We start from the raw sequence: 20,526 nt of genomic DNA on the forward strand, positions 1-20,526 counted from the left end.
TGATCACAAAATATCATCTAATACATTTCTTAAATGTCGTCTTCATCAATCAATCAATCAAAAACGATTCTGAATGTCGTCTTCATTGGGTCCAACAATTCCAACCAATCAGAACGCTCCATTCAGGTCACGTGATCACAAAATATCATCTAATAGGAGCATTCTGATTGGTCGCTGCTCGTGTCATCAAACTCTGCAGAATTCACTACTGACTTCTCCATGGGCGTCATTGATTTGCGTATCTTAAGGGTCGGTGCTGATGGATGGGATTACCAGGAACAACCCCACCGATTTAATATAAAGGGACTGTAAGCTTGATTTTCAGTGACCCTCCAATTATATGCAAAGATAGCAATGCTCGATTTACATTAGTGCATGAGAAACCTATTCTGTTAAGAAAAATGGAAGATAACTTCGTTTTTCTGAGTCAACAAGTTGTTATTTCTGTGAATTTCTCTTTTTTTCTAATAAGCAATAAATGCACAAGTTACTTTTGCAGAAAACCCCCAAAATAAAAATTAAAAGTTTAAAAAAACATGGATATCTAATTCATAGTTGATCAGACAAAGCTTTCAAGGGAACCGTTGTAAAACAGATATTGCCAACTTACGCTTACAGTCCCTCACAGTCTCTTTAAATTAAATAAATTAAAGCAAACATTTTGATTGGTGTACGTCAAAAAAAATAGGTTGTTATGAATAGTTGTTTGATTTAATCAATCAGAAGCGAACAGCATACAGTCAAAGAGGAGAAATCAGTGTTAGCTAATTCACATTTATTGATATGAAGTGTTCGATAGGTCCAAAACTATTTTCGCTCATTTTCGCCAATTTTTCTCTTTTAGGGTAAAAGCTTCACAAATTATAGAAAAAAAGACAAAATATTTTAAGAGCTCCCGGACCCTGAAGAACCCCCTGAAACTCCTCCAAATGGGCTGGAACCTAGATTTATAACTTCTACCAGAAAGAAACTAATTCAAAATAAGTTTAAAATAGGTGCATGCAGATCAGGCTTAAGTCCAGCTTAGCAAACAAGTTTAGATTAAGTTAAGCTTAAGTTGAATCAGTGACCAGGCTTAAAATAAGCTTTAAAACTATTATAAAGCGATTATCAGAAAACTGTAGAATAGGAAGACGACATTGAAGCAATTAAATACTGAAGTTTATTTGATGTTGTTACAAAGCAAATAGCTTAACAAGTAAGTTATTAAATCGCTTATTACGTGAAATGGGTTTGTTTAAACTGCACAATTGCTAGGAATCATGTACATTGGACTATTTAAAGTCATAACTTGAGTCCAAAAGTCGTCTTTCTATTCCCGAGTTTTCTGGTTCTCACTGTAGTCAATTTTGGGGGACTGTCGAGGATATTTTAATGACTCCCTATTTTGAAGGGCCTCACAACGCCTCCCTACAAACCTTTGTCTACGCATAAACTAAGAAGATATCTTTGTTTCTCTATCTGACAACTTAAAATTTTCTTTTCTGGTTTCTCTAAATAAATCACTTGAAGATTTATGCAGTGGATTCAAAAAAGAGAATTTTAACGATTTCGAGGTTAAAACACGACAATATCTTTCTCATTGGTACTCGGATTTCGAGGTTAAAACACGACAATATCTTTCTCATGAGTACTCCGATTTCGAGGTTAAAACACGACAATATCTTTCTCATGGGTACTCGGATAAAGGTTTAAAGTGTGACGATTTAAATTGAATTGGGAGTGACGTGAAATTACGTTTACGGTTCCTTTGATCTCAAATCACAATGTTGTAAAAAGTAATAACATATATTAATGTTATTTAGAACTGCGTGACCGTGTAACAGAGTATGAGAGAAACCATAATATATCAAGGTAAAATAGTACCCCCTCCCCCCCCCCCACCCCACTTAAACAAAATGCTTAAAGCTAATGTTTTCTAGAGAACATATTTTTTTTAAAAGGACTCAACCAAACTTCTGCCATAGAATGTTTTAAGAAAGTCCCCAGAGAATGTATTTAGCAGGTTGAACAATTACTGTCTTTTCACAAAAAGATGTGTCATTGGTTAATAGAAGTACACATACAATTACTAAAATAATTATTTTAATTCGGTGAAGGTGATGGACTCAAAACCTCTGTAGAGAAAAAAAGTAGATGTTAGTTCCACATTTTATTGAAAATATATTTCGGTCTAGGTTGACCCTATATATTATATTATTATAACTATTATATTTATTACTAAAACAAAATATTTTACTACCCAAATATTTATTTTTAGATTTATATTCTCCACCCCGTTCACAACAGTGGAGGGGTCAGCCCATGGGGAACTCCAGGTAGGTTTAAACAGAAAACAACATTCAGAGCTGGGAACTTTAATATTGTGGATATCGAGATGACTGTTTGATCTCGATATTTTATTAATCTGCAGATTAATTTAATATTTATTCGATATCCGTAGTGTAATTGTACCCTGAAGGGATAACAAATTAAATCATAATAAAAGTACTATGCGATCGGGATTATTATTATCCAACACAGAATTTCCCAGCTCGGGGAAATGAAGTTCTTCCTCTCCCCCTTCAAGAAAAAAAAACCCCAATCTAACATGTTTAAGGGTTTTTATCTTTAAATTTGAAATAGTTCAGTTGTCGTCGTGTATATCAATATACGACACTTTTAACCTGCATGGATTCACATAAACATGGAAACATGGAATTAACAGCTTCTTTTTGTTTTCTTGAAAAATGTTTGTTAGAAATTAGAACTCATACAGAAAAGTCGTCTTCATTGTATTGATAAAATCGCCGACCACCGTATTTAAAATGAATATTGTTGAGGGAGGAAATGAGCTTTGCATGGAATTATCTTATATTGAAATGGTTCACTCTTATACCAACTAGTTTACTGTATTCTTGTTGTCGTTAATTTCTCTACATTTATTGTGTGACATGTCCTATTCACCACGGTCCACGGTCACCTTAAAAGAATTGTCTGATTAATATGAATGGCATTTCCAGATTCATTTCTTAAAAAATAGATTATTTTCAATAGTGATAATCTACATAAGTGATCGGCGCATTTCCGCTGTGGGAAGGAAGAGGATCACCGGAATTAAACATTTTTCAAGTTAACAAAAATACCGATATCTACCCCAGAATGAATCAGAAAAAGGTTAAAAGAGAACCGTTGTAAATCGGACATGCCATTTTTTTTAATAGTGTTATCTTGAATTACGACAACAGTCTCTTTAAACTGCTTAATGTTCTGGGAACAGTTCCTTTAAAATGCTAAATGTTCTAGGACCAGTACAAGAGGAAAACTATTCTAACCACAGTTAATCACTTCCCATACATTAAAACTAGGTAATTCACGCCAAACTAATTTAATCTAGGTAATTCACGCCAAACTAATTAAAACTAGGTAATTCACGCCAAATTAATTTAAACTAGACAATTCACGCCAAACTAATTAAACTAGATAATTCACGCCAAACTAAATTAAACTTGGGAATTTACGCCAAATTAATCATTTAAATTCCAGCCAAAAAAGTTTTTTCTAATAAAAAGTTTGGAAGTCTAAAAAATATCCACAAGGTTTATCTGTTAAGGATCCAAGTGATTGACCGGAAGCAGATAGTGTTGACCCCTATAGAGGTTGCTATAGAGGATATACAGCTGAAAGTAGCTAAACTTGCTGCTGCTATTAAGGAACATTCATAACTCTACTTATGTTTAAAGAGACTGTAAGTGTAATGTACAGAGGGCAATAATTGTCAACAGTACCCGCTAAACCTTTGTGTGTTCGTCTAGGACTGAGATATGTGTGTGTAAACTTACTTAAGTGTGCTGTGTTGAGTTCGTGGTGTGGGTAGCGCACCACTCTTGCGTGCCGAGTCCATTAGCGCATGATCCAATCAGGGTTCAGTCATGTGTTTGTTGTCTATTCTAAACCAATAGAAATAGTATGGCGGTAACCTCTATCTTTCTATCTATCTCATAATGCACAATTAGCACATCTAAAGATACTATTACTATTGTATGTTTTATTTTGAATGATAAAAAAATTGCCGAATATTGTAAGTGAACCCCACGAGATGGTATGCGGGACTGCTAGTGCTGTATGTTCTCCAACCCCTTTTATAACTATTATTCAGATAATCTCTTTACTAGACAAACACAAAAAGGTTTAAACGGTACGGTTGTTGTCATGCATTATCCTTTTTGCAAGGAGGGTCACTAGAAAAAACGCTTACAGTCCCTTTAAAATAAGATTTTATAGAAATTTCCCTCGCTTACTAATTTATTGTTAGTACTAGAAAACTGATCGCTATTTTCTATTTGAAACAGTTGCAACTTATCTATACAATAATATTCATAGATCGGTGGCCGAATTTAAAGAATTTGAGCGGCGGTTTAAATTTAAGTCACGGCTTAAATATGGTTGGTTCGACTTAAAATTGTATCAAATGTTTCAAGATTTAAGCCGGCGCTAAATTTAAACCGGGGTTTGGCGGATTTTGGCGGATTTAAACCGCGGCTCAAATTCTTTAAATTCCATCTCTGAACTCTAGTGTTGGTATTGTTGATCTTGAACGCTTTATCTCGATATTCAATGTAGGCACTTTTAAATTGAGGATTAATGGTTCAACCCTTGTGAGGAGTGTTAATGAATGTTTTGTAGTCCAACGATCCTAAAATACTACAGATGGAACTCCAGGGTAGTATAGGAACTACAGTCAACCAGGGACCTATGGAGGTCGCTAGAGTTTTCCTCAGGTAATATTAGGAACTACAGTGAACCAGGGACCCATGGAGGTCGCTAGAGTTTTCCTCAGGTAATATTAGAAACTACAGTGAATCAAGGACTCATGTTGCGAAGCGCAAAAATATTGTTTGAAGGTTTCAATCATATAATCTAAATTATTGACTAATCAAATAAATATTTTATTTGGGGTTGAAGTTGAAGTCCTACTCTGAAATCTTGATCTGCAAAGGTTTAAAAATCAGTAGGGATGGGGGGGGGGGGGGGGGAAGGCTTACAATATTGTACATGTATTCTAAATGTTCTAAATATTGTAATTAATCTATAAGTCTAAATATTGTAATTAATCTCTAATTCTAAATATTGTAATTAATCTATAAGTCTAAATATTGTAATTAATCTATAATTCTAAATATTGTAATTAATCTGTAATTCTAAATATTGTAATTTTATCTCTAATTCTAAATATTGTAATTAATCTCTAATTCTAGATATTGTAATTAATCTATGTATAATTCTAAATATTGTAATTAATCTAAAATTCTAATTATTGTATTTAATGTCTAATTCTAAATATTGTAATTAATCTAAAATTCTAAATATTGTATTTAATCTCTAATTCTAAATATTGTAATTAATCTCTAATTCTAAATATTGTAATTAATCTATAATTCTAAATATTGTAATTTATCTCTAGGGATATTCTGGAAGGAAAGACTCCGACCAAATACGAGAACAAGCTTCGTCTCTGCTTTAAGGTATCACAGTAAATTATGTATCTTTCAGTAATTCAATATTTTTTTTAAATATTTGAATTAAGTCTAAACCAACCCAGAGCAAGGGTCAGATTTAAAATTAGCTAGACATGGAGGCGTTTATATCAATATTATGAACTTTGCTAGTTTTGATTTCTAAGAAGTTTTCAAATTAAAAATTGTTAATTGACATATTTTTTCGTTTTTATTTTTAGTATCTATGCTACTTTTAAAGCTTGGTAGAAATAAAAAATTCAAATCTAAAGTCGTCTTCAATGTTTTGATATTTACGCCGATGATAGTAATTGAACCGTACAGATGTTGTTGAACGACTTCTCTTAGACTTTACCTGGCTCACAGAAGAAGTGGTTTAACTTAGTTTAGGTGGTTCAAATAATCATTAAATTTGGTCCTATGTTGCCTAACTTCTAGAATTGGTTTATACACTGAACGTACTTGGTTTCCCATGAAACATGACAGTAGCAAGACTACTTAAAGGTCGTCTTTATCTTTGAAATAATTTTAATGTTAAAATTAGGTTTATGAATAAATGCCGCAAATCATTTCAAAGATCAAAGACGACCTTCAAGTCGTCTTGCTAGTTGCTTCTGTCAACAATCATCAAGTCATGTCGTATATTGTATTTGTATATTATTTAGGACCTATTGAAGAAATCCGGCGATGCTTTGAAACGAAATCGTCAGTTTATTAAGAAAGATCAAGAACTCTACCAGAACGAACTAGAAAATAGGTAAATTCGTAAATTGTGTAACATTATACATTAAAATTTAAAGGGACTATAAGCGTAATTTCATGTGACCCTCCATGTATAAATGCCAATACCTGATTCACAACGGTACTCTTAAAAGCTTTGTCTGATCAAGGTTTAATTAGATATCAATGTCAATAACCGGTTATTTACAATTTGGGTTTCCCGACTGCTGCACTTCTACTGAATTGCTAACCATGGGATAATTATCAGATTTAAACCTAAAAAACGACAATATCTTTCAACTTATTGATCTGACAAGGGTTCAAGGGAACTGTTGGGAATCAGACATTGAAATCTTGTCATGGAGGGTCATGTAATTTATACAATTTACGTAATTTACGCAATTTACGTAATTTACACAATTTATGTAATTTACGCTTACAGTCAGTGATGACATCGAACTCGTGTTTGATTTTAAAAAATGACTTTATAATTCAGGAGAAAGTCTAAGCTTTCCAAAAAGTTCTAAAAAATATATCTTATTTTTAATAAAATAAAACATTTTTGAGACAGACCACATTTTGGAAATCCCGCTAAGAGGAAAGAAATAGTGTATTTATTGTTCTGAGTGTGTTTTTTTGTATTGTTTAATGATCAAATTTAAGAAATTATTGATTGCACAGAGCAGATGTAAGAAATATGGTCGCACAAATCAATGAAGATGTTATCACTTTCACAGTCACACCCTGTATGAAATAACAGGAATTTCACGAAACTATATTTTCTAAAGTTATTGAATCATTATTAAACGTTATTAATTTTTCTAGAACTTTTACTAGAATATTTCTGTTTAGTTATCACCGTTGTATGGAATATTTGAAACCTCTACTCCATCCTCCACCCTGTCCTGCTAATCAACATTTCAGGTCAATATTCTATTGTGTTTCTATAATAATATATTTGAAACCTCTGCTCCATCCTCCACCCTATCCTGCTAATCAACACTTCAGGTCAATATTCTATTTTGTTTCTATAATAATATATTTGAAACCTCTACTCCATCCTCCACCCTATCCTGCTAATCAACACTTCAGGTCAATATTCTATTATGTTTCTATAATAATATATTTGAAACCTCTACTCCACCCTCCACCCTGTCCTGCTAATCAACACTTCAGGTCAATATTCTATTGTGTTTCTATAATAATATATTTGAAACCTCTACTCCACCCCCCCCTACAGGGGGGGGCAAGACTTCTTAAGGGAGGGGCATGCCCCCCCTTAATCAGGCTAGGGGGGCCTGGCCCCCCCCCTAGTTGCGCGCCTGAGGGAACATACTGTATTAATGTACTCTACTGCATATAATTTGTAAACATTTACATGATTTGTACACTTCGAACTCCCTATCAGGCTGAAAGGAACTGAAAAAATTCATACCGAGAGATTCTTTAAATTCCCCTCTAATATATAATATATATTCTATTCTCTATGGCTATCTATATATGATGATACTTTAATGATAGCCCTAATCTCTTAAAACATGACTAGCTGAAGGAGAAGAAATGAAAACGCAAAAGCTCCATGCTTAGAAATCTTAATCCTTACAAGAAGTTAAAGTCTAAAAATTCTAGAAATAATTAAACAACTGATTATTTTTTAGAAGTATTCCAGAAGCAGCAATCACCAGTCCTGTTGTGTAATCAGAAATTATCATTTTGTTATCATTCTAATTTTTTTCTTCTGCATAATATTAAAATTCAAGTTTTAATCTTGGTCGGGAAGATATTTAAACTATTTACCAAAAAGTTCCAATTCTAAACTGGTTCTGAACTAGTTTCAAACTGGATCTGAACTGGAAATAACTGGTTCTGAACTTGTAGACCTTTATTATCATTTATTTTTAACTATTAAACCCCGCTCATATTTGCTCTTATTTTCTATACCTCTTATCATACAGTGGTTGACATTTATATCAATACAATAAAGACGACTTTTCTGTTTTTAAAGTTTTTTTAATTACAACTTTAAAACAAAGATGAGCTGTTAACTGACTGTTAACTGTTAACTTTTAACTAATTGTTAACTGTTAACTGTTAACTAACTGTTTCCATGTTTATGCTGTTAAAATATCCACGCTGTTTAAAAGTTTGGTAGAAATAAAATTTGAATCGAAAGTTGTCTTCATTGTATTGATATATTCATTATATTGATATATTCATTGTATTGATATATTCATTGTATTGATATATTCATTTTATTGATATATTCATTGTATTGATATATTCATTGTATTGATATATACGACTGTACTTTCGTCGATACCAAACTCAGTAAATGAATTCTTCAGTTCAATAAGGAGGAAACAGAAACCTTATTTTCCAGTAATTCCAATCAAATTGGATTTTTATGGCTTTCATGCCAACCTGCAAGCAAAATACTCAGTTCAAGTTTTAATAGTCCTAATCCAGTATTAGGAATATGAGCAGTGAGCAGTATACAGCCTAATATTGGCTTTACCTCTTGATATTTTTAATTTCAACCTAATATCAATAATTTTCCTTGAATTAAAAAAAAACAATCTGCTTCAAACCAAAGTTTGTATGATATTTATTTATATGCTAAGGAAAACGATTAAATCAGACATTTAACATAAAAATGTGGAAAAATTTTGCGACATTTTCGCTTTAATCAAAGAAAACAATTCTTGTATATGTTTAATTTTGTTAAGAGTGAGTTTAGTCTTTAAGTTAAACTATTGAGTACAGAGGTAACCAGCAAACAGTGGAATTCTATTTGTCTTCTTAATTTTTATAATGAAATGTTTCTTAGGAGATGTATTTAAACCATATAACGCCGAACCGAACGCCGCGCCGGTTCAACTAGTTAATGGTGGTTCAAACTAATCCACGTAGTTCAACTACTTCTGTTCATAAAATCTTGTTCCTGAACATTATATAAACATGTCAGTTATACTAATTGAAAATTAAAAATTACAACAATTTTCAATAAACTAGAGAGTTGACAACTAAAATTCACTGTTTTCTGGTTACAACTGTTTGCTGATGACACAGACTACACAGATAGGACAAAAACGTCGAAATTATTTAAATTCTGATTAACAATTAGTAATTACCATACACAGAAGTATAAGAGTTAATGACGACCTTTCCATCCTATCTTTGAAATCTGTGATTAAGTATTAATCTGATGAAATAGTGAAAATTGTGTAATAACATGTTAATTTCTCAATAAAAGATGTGAAAATAAATATACAAGTCTAGGCGAGGCCAGTTGAGAGCATAAAAATGTGTAGAACTAGTGCCATAACTAGAAGTAAAATAATGCAGACCATTAGAATTTGGATGGGTATTAAGAAAATGCTCGAAAAAAAACTTGAAATACTAAACATCGCGCAGAACAAAACGCGTTTCAGATCTTCACATTTGTTTTAATATTTTTTTAACCAAAAATAAAAAAATTATTCAGTGTCACAATCTTTATATTTTATATTTATTTGTATCTTATTGTAAATGAAGCTTTATTTAGTATAGAATATTCTCTAGAAGACATAACATTTTTGACCAATGAATTTAGGCAGTACTATAACACAAATTCTTATCAAAGTCTCTTAATTCCTATGTTTATTGGGACACTCTGTATAATCTAGTAAATATTTTTGGGAAGCACTGCTCTTGTAATAATGATCAACCTTTTCCCAGAGATGGTCATCGTTATGAGGTTATAGTTTAAACATTCATGAACTTACAACTTTGTTTGGGATATATAGCTTTGTGACGATCGTACGTTTTTTAACCTTTGTTTTAATTTATAAGTATATAAAGAGACTCAAACAGATGTTTAAATTATTAAATGATCAATGGTTTTGATGAAGAAAATTGTTTCTCTGTCAAAGTAATGCAACTATTGGCTTAATCACGATGGTGCATTTCTTTTGTTAAACAAAGGATCATTTACTTCCAGAAAAATTAGAAACCCAATGAAAATTTAAACCCCCAAGGGATTCAATGATTAACCCCATAGGGGGTAAAGACATTATTTTAACATGGACCAGCATTTATAATGGATTGCACATTGCGGAAAAAAGGTTTTGAATTATGAGAATAATCTCAGAAAGTAAAAAAATAAAAATAATTCCCATCTCTATCTGTATGGCCTGTACACCCCCTGGTGTGTAGTGTCTATTCTCATACATCTCCCTCCATTATACTCGGTATCCACTATCCATTCATTTTATAATTTTGAACCTAATTCATCAAGTTTTAATTTACTCTGCTATTCAACCGCTTTACATAGAAATACAGGGCTACCCAGTAAAGATTAGACCAGTGACGACAGTACGGAATTTTATCGGTCTTTTTCTTGCATTGATTTTTTGCTCTCTATTCCAACTCATCAAAAAACACCATTAAAAAGACCAAAATAAACCATAAGAGTGTTATTCGGGTTATTAAAGTATTTTTCTTTGCGGGTAACCTTCAAAGTTTAAATTTGAACCTAATTTATCAAGTTTTCATTTACTCTTCTTCAACAGCTTTACACAGATATTCAGTGGAAGGCGATAATATCAATACAATTAAGACGACTTTTTATTTAAGTTTTGATTGTTAACGAAACTTTTTTCATATTACAAGTTTAAAAGTTTCTATGTTTATTTGTATCCATGCTGTTTAAAAGCTTGATATAAATACAAAATTAAAATCAAAAGTAGTCTTCATTGTATTGATATAATTGCCTACCACTGTACGTACAGGGTTACCCAGTAAAGATGAGATGACTGAAGTCTTAAATTGATTTTAGAGTTTTACAGATATTGGGCTAAAAAAATTTCACAGTACACATAGCAATGGGGAAAGTTTTAAAAAATTGGTCATCAGTAGACACCTTTGTTGACTTGAATTGTATTACTGAACATTATTTGGAAGAAGACATTCAAAACTATTCACCATCTGTGATATGTTTCGTTGGACACCCGGTACATTCAAGGATTGGTTAAATTAAGATAAACAGAAAAGGAACATTTGTTTAAAAACAATTATTCAGATATTGATTATTTATTGTTTGTAATATTTTTGATAGCACCTCTACAGTATAGGTGCAGTGGTGCGCAACAAGAATCATAATACCGCGTAAAATGTATTCTTAAACACCCACCACTGTGTTTATTTTCGGTTTGTGGTTTATTGCTAAGGCATCGGTTCACTGAATTCGCAATTTATAAATAATTTCTTTTACTCTTGCCGCAGCACTAACACTTTTGGGGCAAATAGATTCTAGAACAATAGATTTGTACACTCTCAGTACAGTTGTATTCTGACGTCACAAGTGTCAATTCAGTTTTTGTGTCCGATAAAATTATCAATGATAGTGATAATTTTAGAATAACTATAAATTCAAGGCGCTTCGCGCCCTTCTTTCTAGCCTTAGAGGGCGCTTCGCGCCCATCTCCTAAATTAATTGTGAACATGTTCTCTTTGTGTACATCGTAAAACAAAACAAAAATAATTCGCGGATTTTCACAAAAAATTTCGCGGATTTTCAAAATTTAAAAAAATTTAATGACGATCGAATTTTGAAGGAGACAAATATTTGAAATTTTGATGATTCATAAACCTTCCCTGGAGTCCCTAGATGTCCCACAAAAAAATTGGGCTCGATCGGTTCAGCCGTTTTGACGTTTATTGGATACAAACAGACAGACAAACAGACAAGCCAAATTTATATATAGAAGTGCTTTCTTTACAGTAAAATAAGTGCAATTTTACGTGGTCTTTAGTTTCTGTTTCTACACTTTTTGGAAAACATGTCAACTAATGTGAGACAATTTCGTTTTCCTTGTTATATTTGACACTTGTGACGTCGTGTATAATAGATCCATTTCTCTGTTGCCACCAATTGTACTTGATAATCTATTTGCTTTTGGGGTATACCATCAAAATAAAACTTAAATCTTTAAACAATTTTTTAAAAAGTTAATCGATTATTAAAACTAAAAATTCTATAATGAAATCGATTTTTCTAATTTTTTTGAGGTCTGGTTATGTAAAGAGTTTATTTTAATAACAATTAAAACAAAATCAGAATACAATTTTATTTGTAAATGAAAAAATCATTTACAAATCTTACTCCTATGCAAAGATATAATATTTTCTCTACAGTTTTTAAGTATATAAAAAAGTAAATATTAAAAATAACAGCCGAAGGACGGAATTAAGAGCTATATACAATATTTTTTTTTTAAATAAAATTTTTGACTGTTTTACATAAATCAAACTTTTGGCTGACTCTGTAATTCAAAATTCATAAAATAAAATAATTATTTTTGACAAAATGAGTTTTAATGAGAAATAAAGTAATTAATTCAAAATGATTGAGTGGATCTAATACGAGACGGGGGGGGGGGGGTCAGTGGTCACGTGATATTTTATAAGAGGTTATGGGGAGGGGGGGGGGGATTGATTGAATGGTCGGCTTCTATTATACTCTAGATGGTTGTCTTATCAATCTAATGAATGTTGCCAAAAATACCACAGTTATCATTCATCAGAGAATTTGACGAGAGAGTGTTCAAAATATGTATATATCAATATATCAATATATCAATATATCAATTTATCAATATAAATTAATAAATCAATATATCAATATATATTATACTAGCTTGGGATCAGAGAATTTGATGAGAGAGTGTTCAAAATATGTATATTTCAATATATCAATATATCAATATATCAATATATATTATACTAGCTTGGGATCAGAGAATTTGATGAGAGAGTGTTCAAAATATGTATATATCAATATATCAATATATCAATATATCAATATATCAATATATGTATTTATCAATATATTAATATATCAATATATCAATATATATCAATATATCAATTTATCAATATATCAATACATCAATATATCAATATATCAATATATATCATACTAGCTTGGTAACCCAGCGTGGTCCAGAGGAGTCCTAGCTAGTTCCAACACTGTTTTCCTGTTTCTTACATTAAATTACGATTTTAGTTATTTCTCCCGTTAAAAGTGGACCCACTCAACTTAAATCTAAAGCTAAGAACATTCCCTTGGTTTACCTTTGCTCCCCAATCAAAATTTGAGGCAAATTGGTCCAGGGGCTCCTAAGTTATGATTGGTGCATACAAACAAACAGAGAAACAACTATATATACATATATAGATATATATTATAAATTATATGTATCTATATTGATACATATAAAGAAATAAAATATTTTGAAAGGCCATTGCAATGCAGTCTTCCTAAAACTTCTAAAAATAAATCGTAATAGTTTATAATTGACAAATTAGCACAAAATTTGCATTATTCGAACCGTGCTGGTCTAGTGGACCACATAGATCCAGACTGTTATAAGAATATGCATCAATTTGCATGGGTCGACTTTAAAGTGATGCAGCGCCTTAGCCTTTGATTTGATTTCACTATATTTTTGAGCACTTGTTTTTGCCTTTTATTTAAAAAGAAGAAATTGGCAAAAAAATTCTCATTGATTTAGAGCACAGTTAATCCAAATTGACACAGTTAGAGGAATTCAGCCTGCTTATAAAAGTCTCATCAATTTTTGTAGCATTGCAACGCCAATGGGCGTTGATTTTACCGTTCTAACTCACTTACGGTGAAACCCTTAATAACGAATAAATCGCAAGAATTCATTAAATGTCGTATTCTTCACTTTCTGATAATGGAATGTTGCAGATATTTAGTTTTTTAATTAAATGGTTATATGGAACTCTTTAAAACTGTTCCCGCATATTCATGGCTTTTTATTAATTTTCGCAAATACTGAAATTTACGTAATTAGTATAAAACTCATTGAAAAATTGTCAAGACGACATTTGATAAATTCTTCCGATGTATTCGTTATTAAGGGTTTCACTGTATGATTTTAACTTTAGAGCTTGACACATTTAAATCACAGTGATGTACAAACTGTGATTTTCCTATATCTATATCTTGCCACCTAATATTGCAGATATTTTAAACTATGAATTCTGTTGTATCAAATAATCTAAGTTGAAATGTGAAAGGTTTACACTAACAGGTTGCAAAGATGAAAAATTTTAGAAATTCAAGCGTTTTAACTCACAATTTTGACTTAAGTCATTCTAGGTATGAATCTTAGTAACAAACAATGAAGTTTTATTTTCACGGGCAGCCGAGTACATTTGAATTTCCGAGCTGGGTCAACCTTTCCGGTCACAGTTTGTACTGTATCGCCCGGAGACATTGGGTAAATAAAGCAGACACGCAATAGGACTAGACGGTGCAAAAAGGTTAGACTTTAGGTTGAATTTACTTTTACTAGAGGGTCAGGGGTGCGTGTTTTTGATACTGGTCGTAAAATATCCTTTTGGTTCTAAAAATTTGCCAGTGGTCAAACTTAACAGCATTCTAATTTTGGATTGTACTCAAGATCAAAACTGACAGGTCGTCTTTTAGTGAGACACATTGCTTGTAGTAATAATGAACATAAAACCATTCATTAAGAAGGCTGAAAAACTGCATTTTTAAAGTGAGAAGAAAAAAATAATATTTGAGAGATCAGAGGCGCATTCAATAATTTGTCCAGAGCTGAAAACTTTAGAATGGTGGATATCAGGATTAATGTTAATCCACTCTTTTTCTTAATCTCCAGATTAAATATTGCTTATAATCCTCATGAACTAGATCTCCAGATTAATTAACAGATCGGGATTAAGGATATCACATTCTAAAGTTTTCAGCTCAGGAGGGCTTATTTTTTTAAACTCTCCTCGAGAGAGGGTGAGCTAAAACCCCTCGTACTTGTTCTATTCATGATCAATTAATAACATCATGCTGCAAAATTTGCAGATTTTCAATAGTCGTAAATATATTTTTGTGTTTAAAATATATAAGATTGCATCATTGAAAATTGTTACTATCGTATTATTTATCTTTAATAAAAGATATAACATTTTTACATAACTTAAAATATTTTTTGACATTTTTTTCGTTTTTATTCTAATGCATGAAAAAAACTAAAATAACCTCATAAAGTTTTCGTTCAGTAAAAAAATGTTATTTATAAAATCTAAATTTGGTTTCAGCTTAAACCATCAGGCCTAAACTTTTTGTAAAAATTTCGCCTAAAAAAATTCGTGAAACATGATTTTCATTGTTATTTAGAAAGTACAAAAAGGGTTTACAGTGTAAGCGCATTTTCACTGACGCATAAATATGGGTTATTATGTAAATTTCGTGAAATGACGCGTGATTATTATACGACATAAATTCGCGTGACCACGACCTAATTTTAATTAAGAAATCTTAATTTCGAGTATCATAACTATCCTCTTTTTAAATCAGAAAAAGTCACTTTGACTTAAAAAACATTTATTCTTTCGTCATTATTTAAAATTTGATGAATGTTGACTCAGTATTGCCTGATTATTTTAATAATGGGAACAAAAAATACCAAAATAATTTAAACAAATATTATTCTGAATTTATTAAAAATCCTCCCACACCTGGCACACGCTATGACTTTGTTAATAAAGGGACTGTAAGCGTAATTTCAATTGATCCTTCCATCTTCTGTATGCCGAGTCCATTAGCGCCTGATCCAATCAAGGTTCAGCCATGTGTTTGTTGTCTATTCTGAACCAATAGAAATTGCATGGTGGTAACATCTATCTTTCTATCTATCTCATTATCCAATTAGAGATAAATTCTTATATCGGCGCTATAACAGTAAATGGAAATATTTACTTCTACTGAAACTATATTGCTCCATGCAACATTGCAACAATGGCAATGACTGATTTACAACGTTACCCTTGGAACCTTAATCTGATCCAAAAAGAGGAAGGAATCGTCGTTCTTTTTGTCCCGAAAATGGTCTATTTCTGTAGAGTTTTATATTGCTTCTTATCAGCAGAAATACCCTGGTCATTTTCACAGTGAAACCACGAATGAAAATAAACAGTTTTAAGAAACAAAAACATTGATTTCTACTTCATACTTGATTAGACACAGCTTTCAAGGGTGCCGTTATATATAGGGCATTGTCATCTGTTCATGGAGGGTCATTTGAAATTACTCGTGCAGTCGATCTTTTTAACCCTTCAGTGGTAGGATGAGAGAAGACAAAGTTGGGTGGGGGGTGGGGGGGGGGTCAATAACTTTAGCTTTCGAATTTTATCTGTTTGTCATATTTTCCTTCATTCATTCATTCATTCATTCATTCATTCATTCATTCATTCATTCATTCATCCTTTCATTCTTTCATTCATTCATTCATTCATTCATTCATTCATTCTTTTTCAGTCAAAGTACCATTTGTAAATTGCACATGTTACTCAAACAATAGAAGTTCTATTGATTTTTTTATTTTAAAATCCCCTGACTTTACGCAAATTTTAATATTGAAGCTATATCATGACATTGGCTTGTAATTAATATCGTAGTAAACCTCATAATTATTAACCTGAACACTCCTGGCACACACATTGTAGTTTAGATACCCTTTTAGATAACTACGTAGTAAACCTCATATTTATAAAACTGAACACTCCTGGAACACACATTGTAGTTTAGATACCCTTTAACATAACTACGTAGTAAACCTCATATTTATAAACCTGAACACTCCTGGAACACACATTGTAGTTTAGATACCCTTTTAGATAACTACGTAGTAAACCTCATATTTATAAACCTGAACACTCCTGGAACACACATTGTAGTTTAGATACCCTTTTAGATAACTACGTAGTAAACCTCATATTTATAAACCTGAACACTCCTGGAACACACATTGTAGTTTAGATACCCTTTTAGATAACTACGTAGTAAACCTCATATTTATAAACCTGAACACTCCTGGAACACACATTGTAGTTTAGATACCCTTTTAGATAACTACGTAGTAAACCTCATATTTATAAACCTGAACACTCCTGGAACACACATTGTAGTTTAGATACCCTTTTAGATAACTACGTAGTAAACCTCATATTTATAAACCTGAACACTCCTGGAACACACATTGTAGTTTAGATACCCTTTTAGATAACTACGTAGTAAACCTCATATTTATAAACCTGAACACTCCTGGAACACACATTGTAGTTTAGATACCCTTTTAGATAACTACGTAGTAAACCTCATATTTATAAACCTGAACACTCCTGGAACACACATTGTAGTTTAGATACCCTTTTAGATAACTACGTAGTAAACCTCATATTTATAAACCTGAACACTCCTGGAACACACATTGTAGTTTAGATACCCTTTTAGATAACTACGTAGTAAACCTCATATTTATAAACCTGAACACTCCTGGAACACACATTGTAGTTTAGATACCCTTTTAGATAACTACGTAGTAAACCTCATATTTATAAACCTGAACACTCCTGGAACACACATTGTAGTTTAGATACCCTTTTAGATAACTACGTAGTAAACCTCATATTTATAAACCTGAACACTCCTGGAACACACATTGTAGTTTAGATACCCTTTTAGATAACTACGTAGTAAACCTCATATTTATAAACCTGAACACTCCTGGAACACACATTGTAGTTTAGATACCCTTTTAGATAACTACGTAGTAAACCTCATATTTATAAACCTGAACACTCCTGGAACACACATTGTAGTTTAGATACCCTTTTAGATAACTACGTAGTAAACCTCATATTTATAAACCTGAACACTCCTGGAACACACATTGTAGTTTAGATACCCTTTTAGATAACTACGTAGTAAACCTCNATAATATATTTCGTGTAACCCACAACATTTTCAGATGTTATAATATGGTTTTAATGATAGCCATGCTCAAATATGCTCACGATACGAATATAATTTAAGTTATTTATTATAATAAACTTTCATAACAAAAATTTTAGCATCAGTGAAAAATGTACAATTTTTAAGGTGTCTATAATAAAGACCGCGAGCTATTTTTTTGTGTACTGTACAGTGAAAAAAGGAATACGACATTGCAGCAATAATAAAGTGTATTTAATGTTGTTACAAAGTACATAGCTTTACTATAGATACTTATTAAATCACCAATTTAGTAAAATGGATCTGTTTACACTTCTCTGTTGTTGTGTTACATTGCTCATTAGACTTTTTAAAGTTTAGACTTAATTCTAAAAGTCGTCTTCCTACTTCAGAGTTTTCTGGTTATTCCTGTATATTCGATCATTTTTGTCAAAGGCATTAAAAATAATTTAATCCATATCCTTCTTGATATGCTTTTAGATAACTTATAATATATCTATAGATTATATTTATGCGTATATATAGAAATATATTATAATATATCTATAGATTATATTTATGCGTATATATAGAAATATATATCTTTTAGAAAAAAACATGTTAGGACCAAAGATAGATATACACATGGAGTGTTCCTCTAAAATTGATTATATGAGATGTATTTACGATTTAAACTAACCGCTAATGAACGAATTGAAAGAAGTCTGAACGTGATATGATGCGATCGTTTTTTTCAATTTGAATATATCGCGTTTTTCAATCTTAGAATTTATAGAGTTGTCTCCTTATCCTTTTTTATCTAAAACGCATCTGCAGACAAAAAAAAATAAACAAAAAGTTAAAACTACAGTGATAACCAGAAAACTCTGAAATAGAAGACGACTTTATAGCAATACTTAAATGTACTTGATGGTGTTCCAAAACAAATAGTTTTACTTGAAACTTATGGAATCTATAATTAAGTGAAACGGGTCTGTTTACACTGCACAATTCCTGTGTCACATACTTATTGGACTATTTTAAGTCCTAACTTGAGCTTAAAAGTCGTCTTTCTATTCCAGAGTTTTCTGGTTATCTCTGTAGATCAATGATTTCATGATTATACTCTCTCCAGTCCAATTTATCACTCAAGGTATTTAAAGGGACCGTTGACTTAATTTCATGGTAAAATAAACAGCCTATTCGCTCTTGATTGGTATTACTCTTACTTTTCAAAGACATCTGTGGCCGGAGAAAAAGCCGATTTTTCGTTCAGAATTTGAGCGGAAAGAAACGGTCCCTCTCTATAGACACTTTTTGAGGTTTTTTCAGTAACAGCAGCCCAATGAATTTAAATTTATCATATTTTAATGTCATCATGTGTTCGTTGTTATATACTAAAATATGAAAACTTTTGACATTTGAGTTAACAAGAAATTTACGTTTTTCGTATTAAAACATGTAAAAAGTGTGTACAAAGACGACGTCTCTACGACAATCAATTAATCATTACTCGTATTTTGATTCGTAGATTTTGTAGATTTTTTTCCGTATGTGCACAACTTTTCATTTTCATGGCGCGTTCAATTAATCTTTTTACACAGGCAATTCAAAATCTTTAATGCGATAAAATAGTGTTATTTTAGAAATAAAAAGTTAAAAAACAAAAATTAAAAAAGTTATAACAGTTACAATTAACCATTAGATACAGTTTAATTTTATATTCGAAATTTATTTTGATCCACAACATACTATATGTATCCCTTTCCGCTCAAATTCTGAACGAAAAATCGGCTTTTTCTCCGGCCACAGTTGTCTTTGAAAAGTAAGACTAATACTAAAGAATAGCTGATAGGCTGTTTAGTTTACCCTGAAATTACCCAAACAAGTGAACGGTCCCTTTAACATCTGTCATTTTCGCCATAATATATTTCGTGTAACCCACAACATTTTCAGATGGCTAATGTGGAAGATTTTTTTTCTTTTTCGATAAGTGTTTAATTCAACTTATTTCTCCATTGGTTCTTTATGGCAAGAACTGTGCAAGTCACTTTCGCAGAGAACCCACAAATGAAAAATAAACAGTTTAAAAGAAAAAAAATATAGATATCTAGTTCATACTTGATCAGACAAAGCTTTTAAGGATACTATTGTGAATCGGACTTTGCCCTCATTGCATGGTGAGTCATTTGAAATTATTTACCTTTATACAGTTCCTTCAAAAAAAAGATATACTTTATAAAGGACTAGTGAGAAGTTTATAAAGGACTAGTGAGAAGTTTATAAAGGACTAGTGAGAAGTTTATAAAGGACTAGTGAGAAGTTTATAATTTATAAAGGACTAGTGAGAAGTTTATAAAGGACTAGTGAGAAGTTTATAAAGGACTAGTGAAAAGTTTATAAAGGACTAGTGAGAAGGTTGATTAAGGATTTATCCAAATAAAAGCTCTGTAAGTTTCAAAAAAATATTGGTACTTGTTCCAGCAGCAATTTTACCATTTAAACAAAAAC

The 20,526-nt window shown here is 31.5% G+C and overlaps 1 protein-coding gene across 1 annotated transcript; it reads left to right on the forward strand.

Moving 5' to 3' along the window:
• Positions 1-890: 890 nt before the first annotated feature.
• Positions 891-8,140, forward strand: LOC111714756 (dedicator of cytokinesis protein 7; the record flags this gene model as incomplete). The annotated part of the gene is made up of 10 exons (XM_023489941.1): positions 891-995; positions 1,806-1,854; positions 2,261-2,318; positions 3,286-3,347; positions 3,593-3,692; positions 4,666-4,760; positions 5,444-5,504; positions 6,161-6,252; positions 7,068-7,139; positions 7,874-8,140. Coding segments are annotated over 10 exons (734 nt in total), but the record flags the coding sequence as incomplete, so codon positions are not given.
• Between the last annotated feature and the right edge of the window lie 12,386 nt (positions 8,141-20,526).

Source organism: Eurytemora carolleeae, unplaced genomic scaffold (assembly GCF_000591075.1).
Source record: "Eurytemora carolleeae unplaced genomic scaffold, Eaff_2.0 scaffold1558, whole genome shotgun sequence".
Taxonomy (NCBI): Eukaryota; Metazoa; Arthropoda; class Copepoda; order Calanoida; family Temoridae; genus Eurytemora; species Eurytemora carolleeae.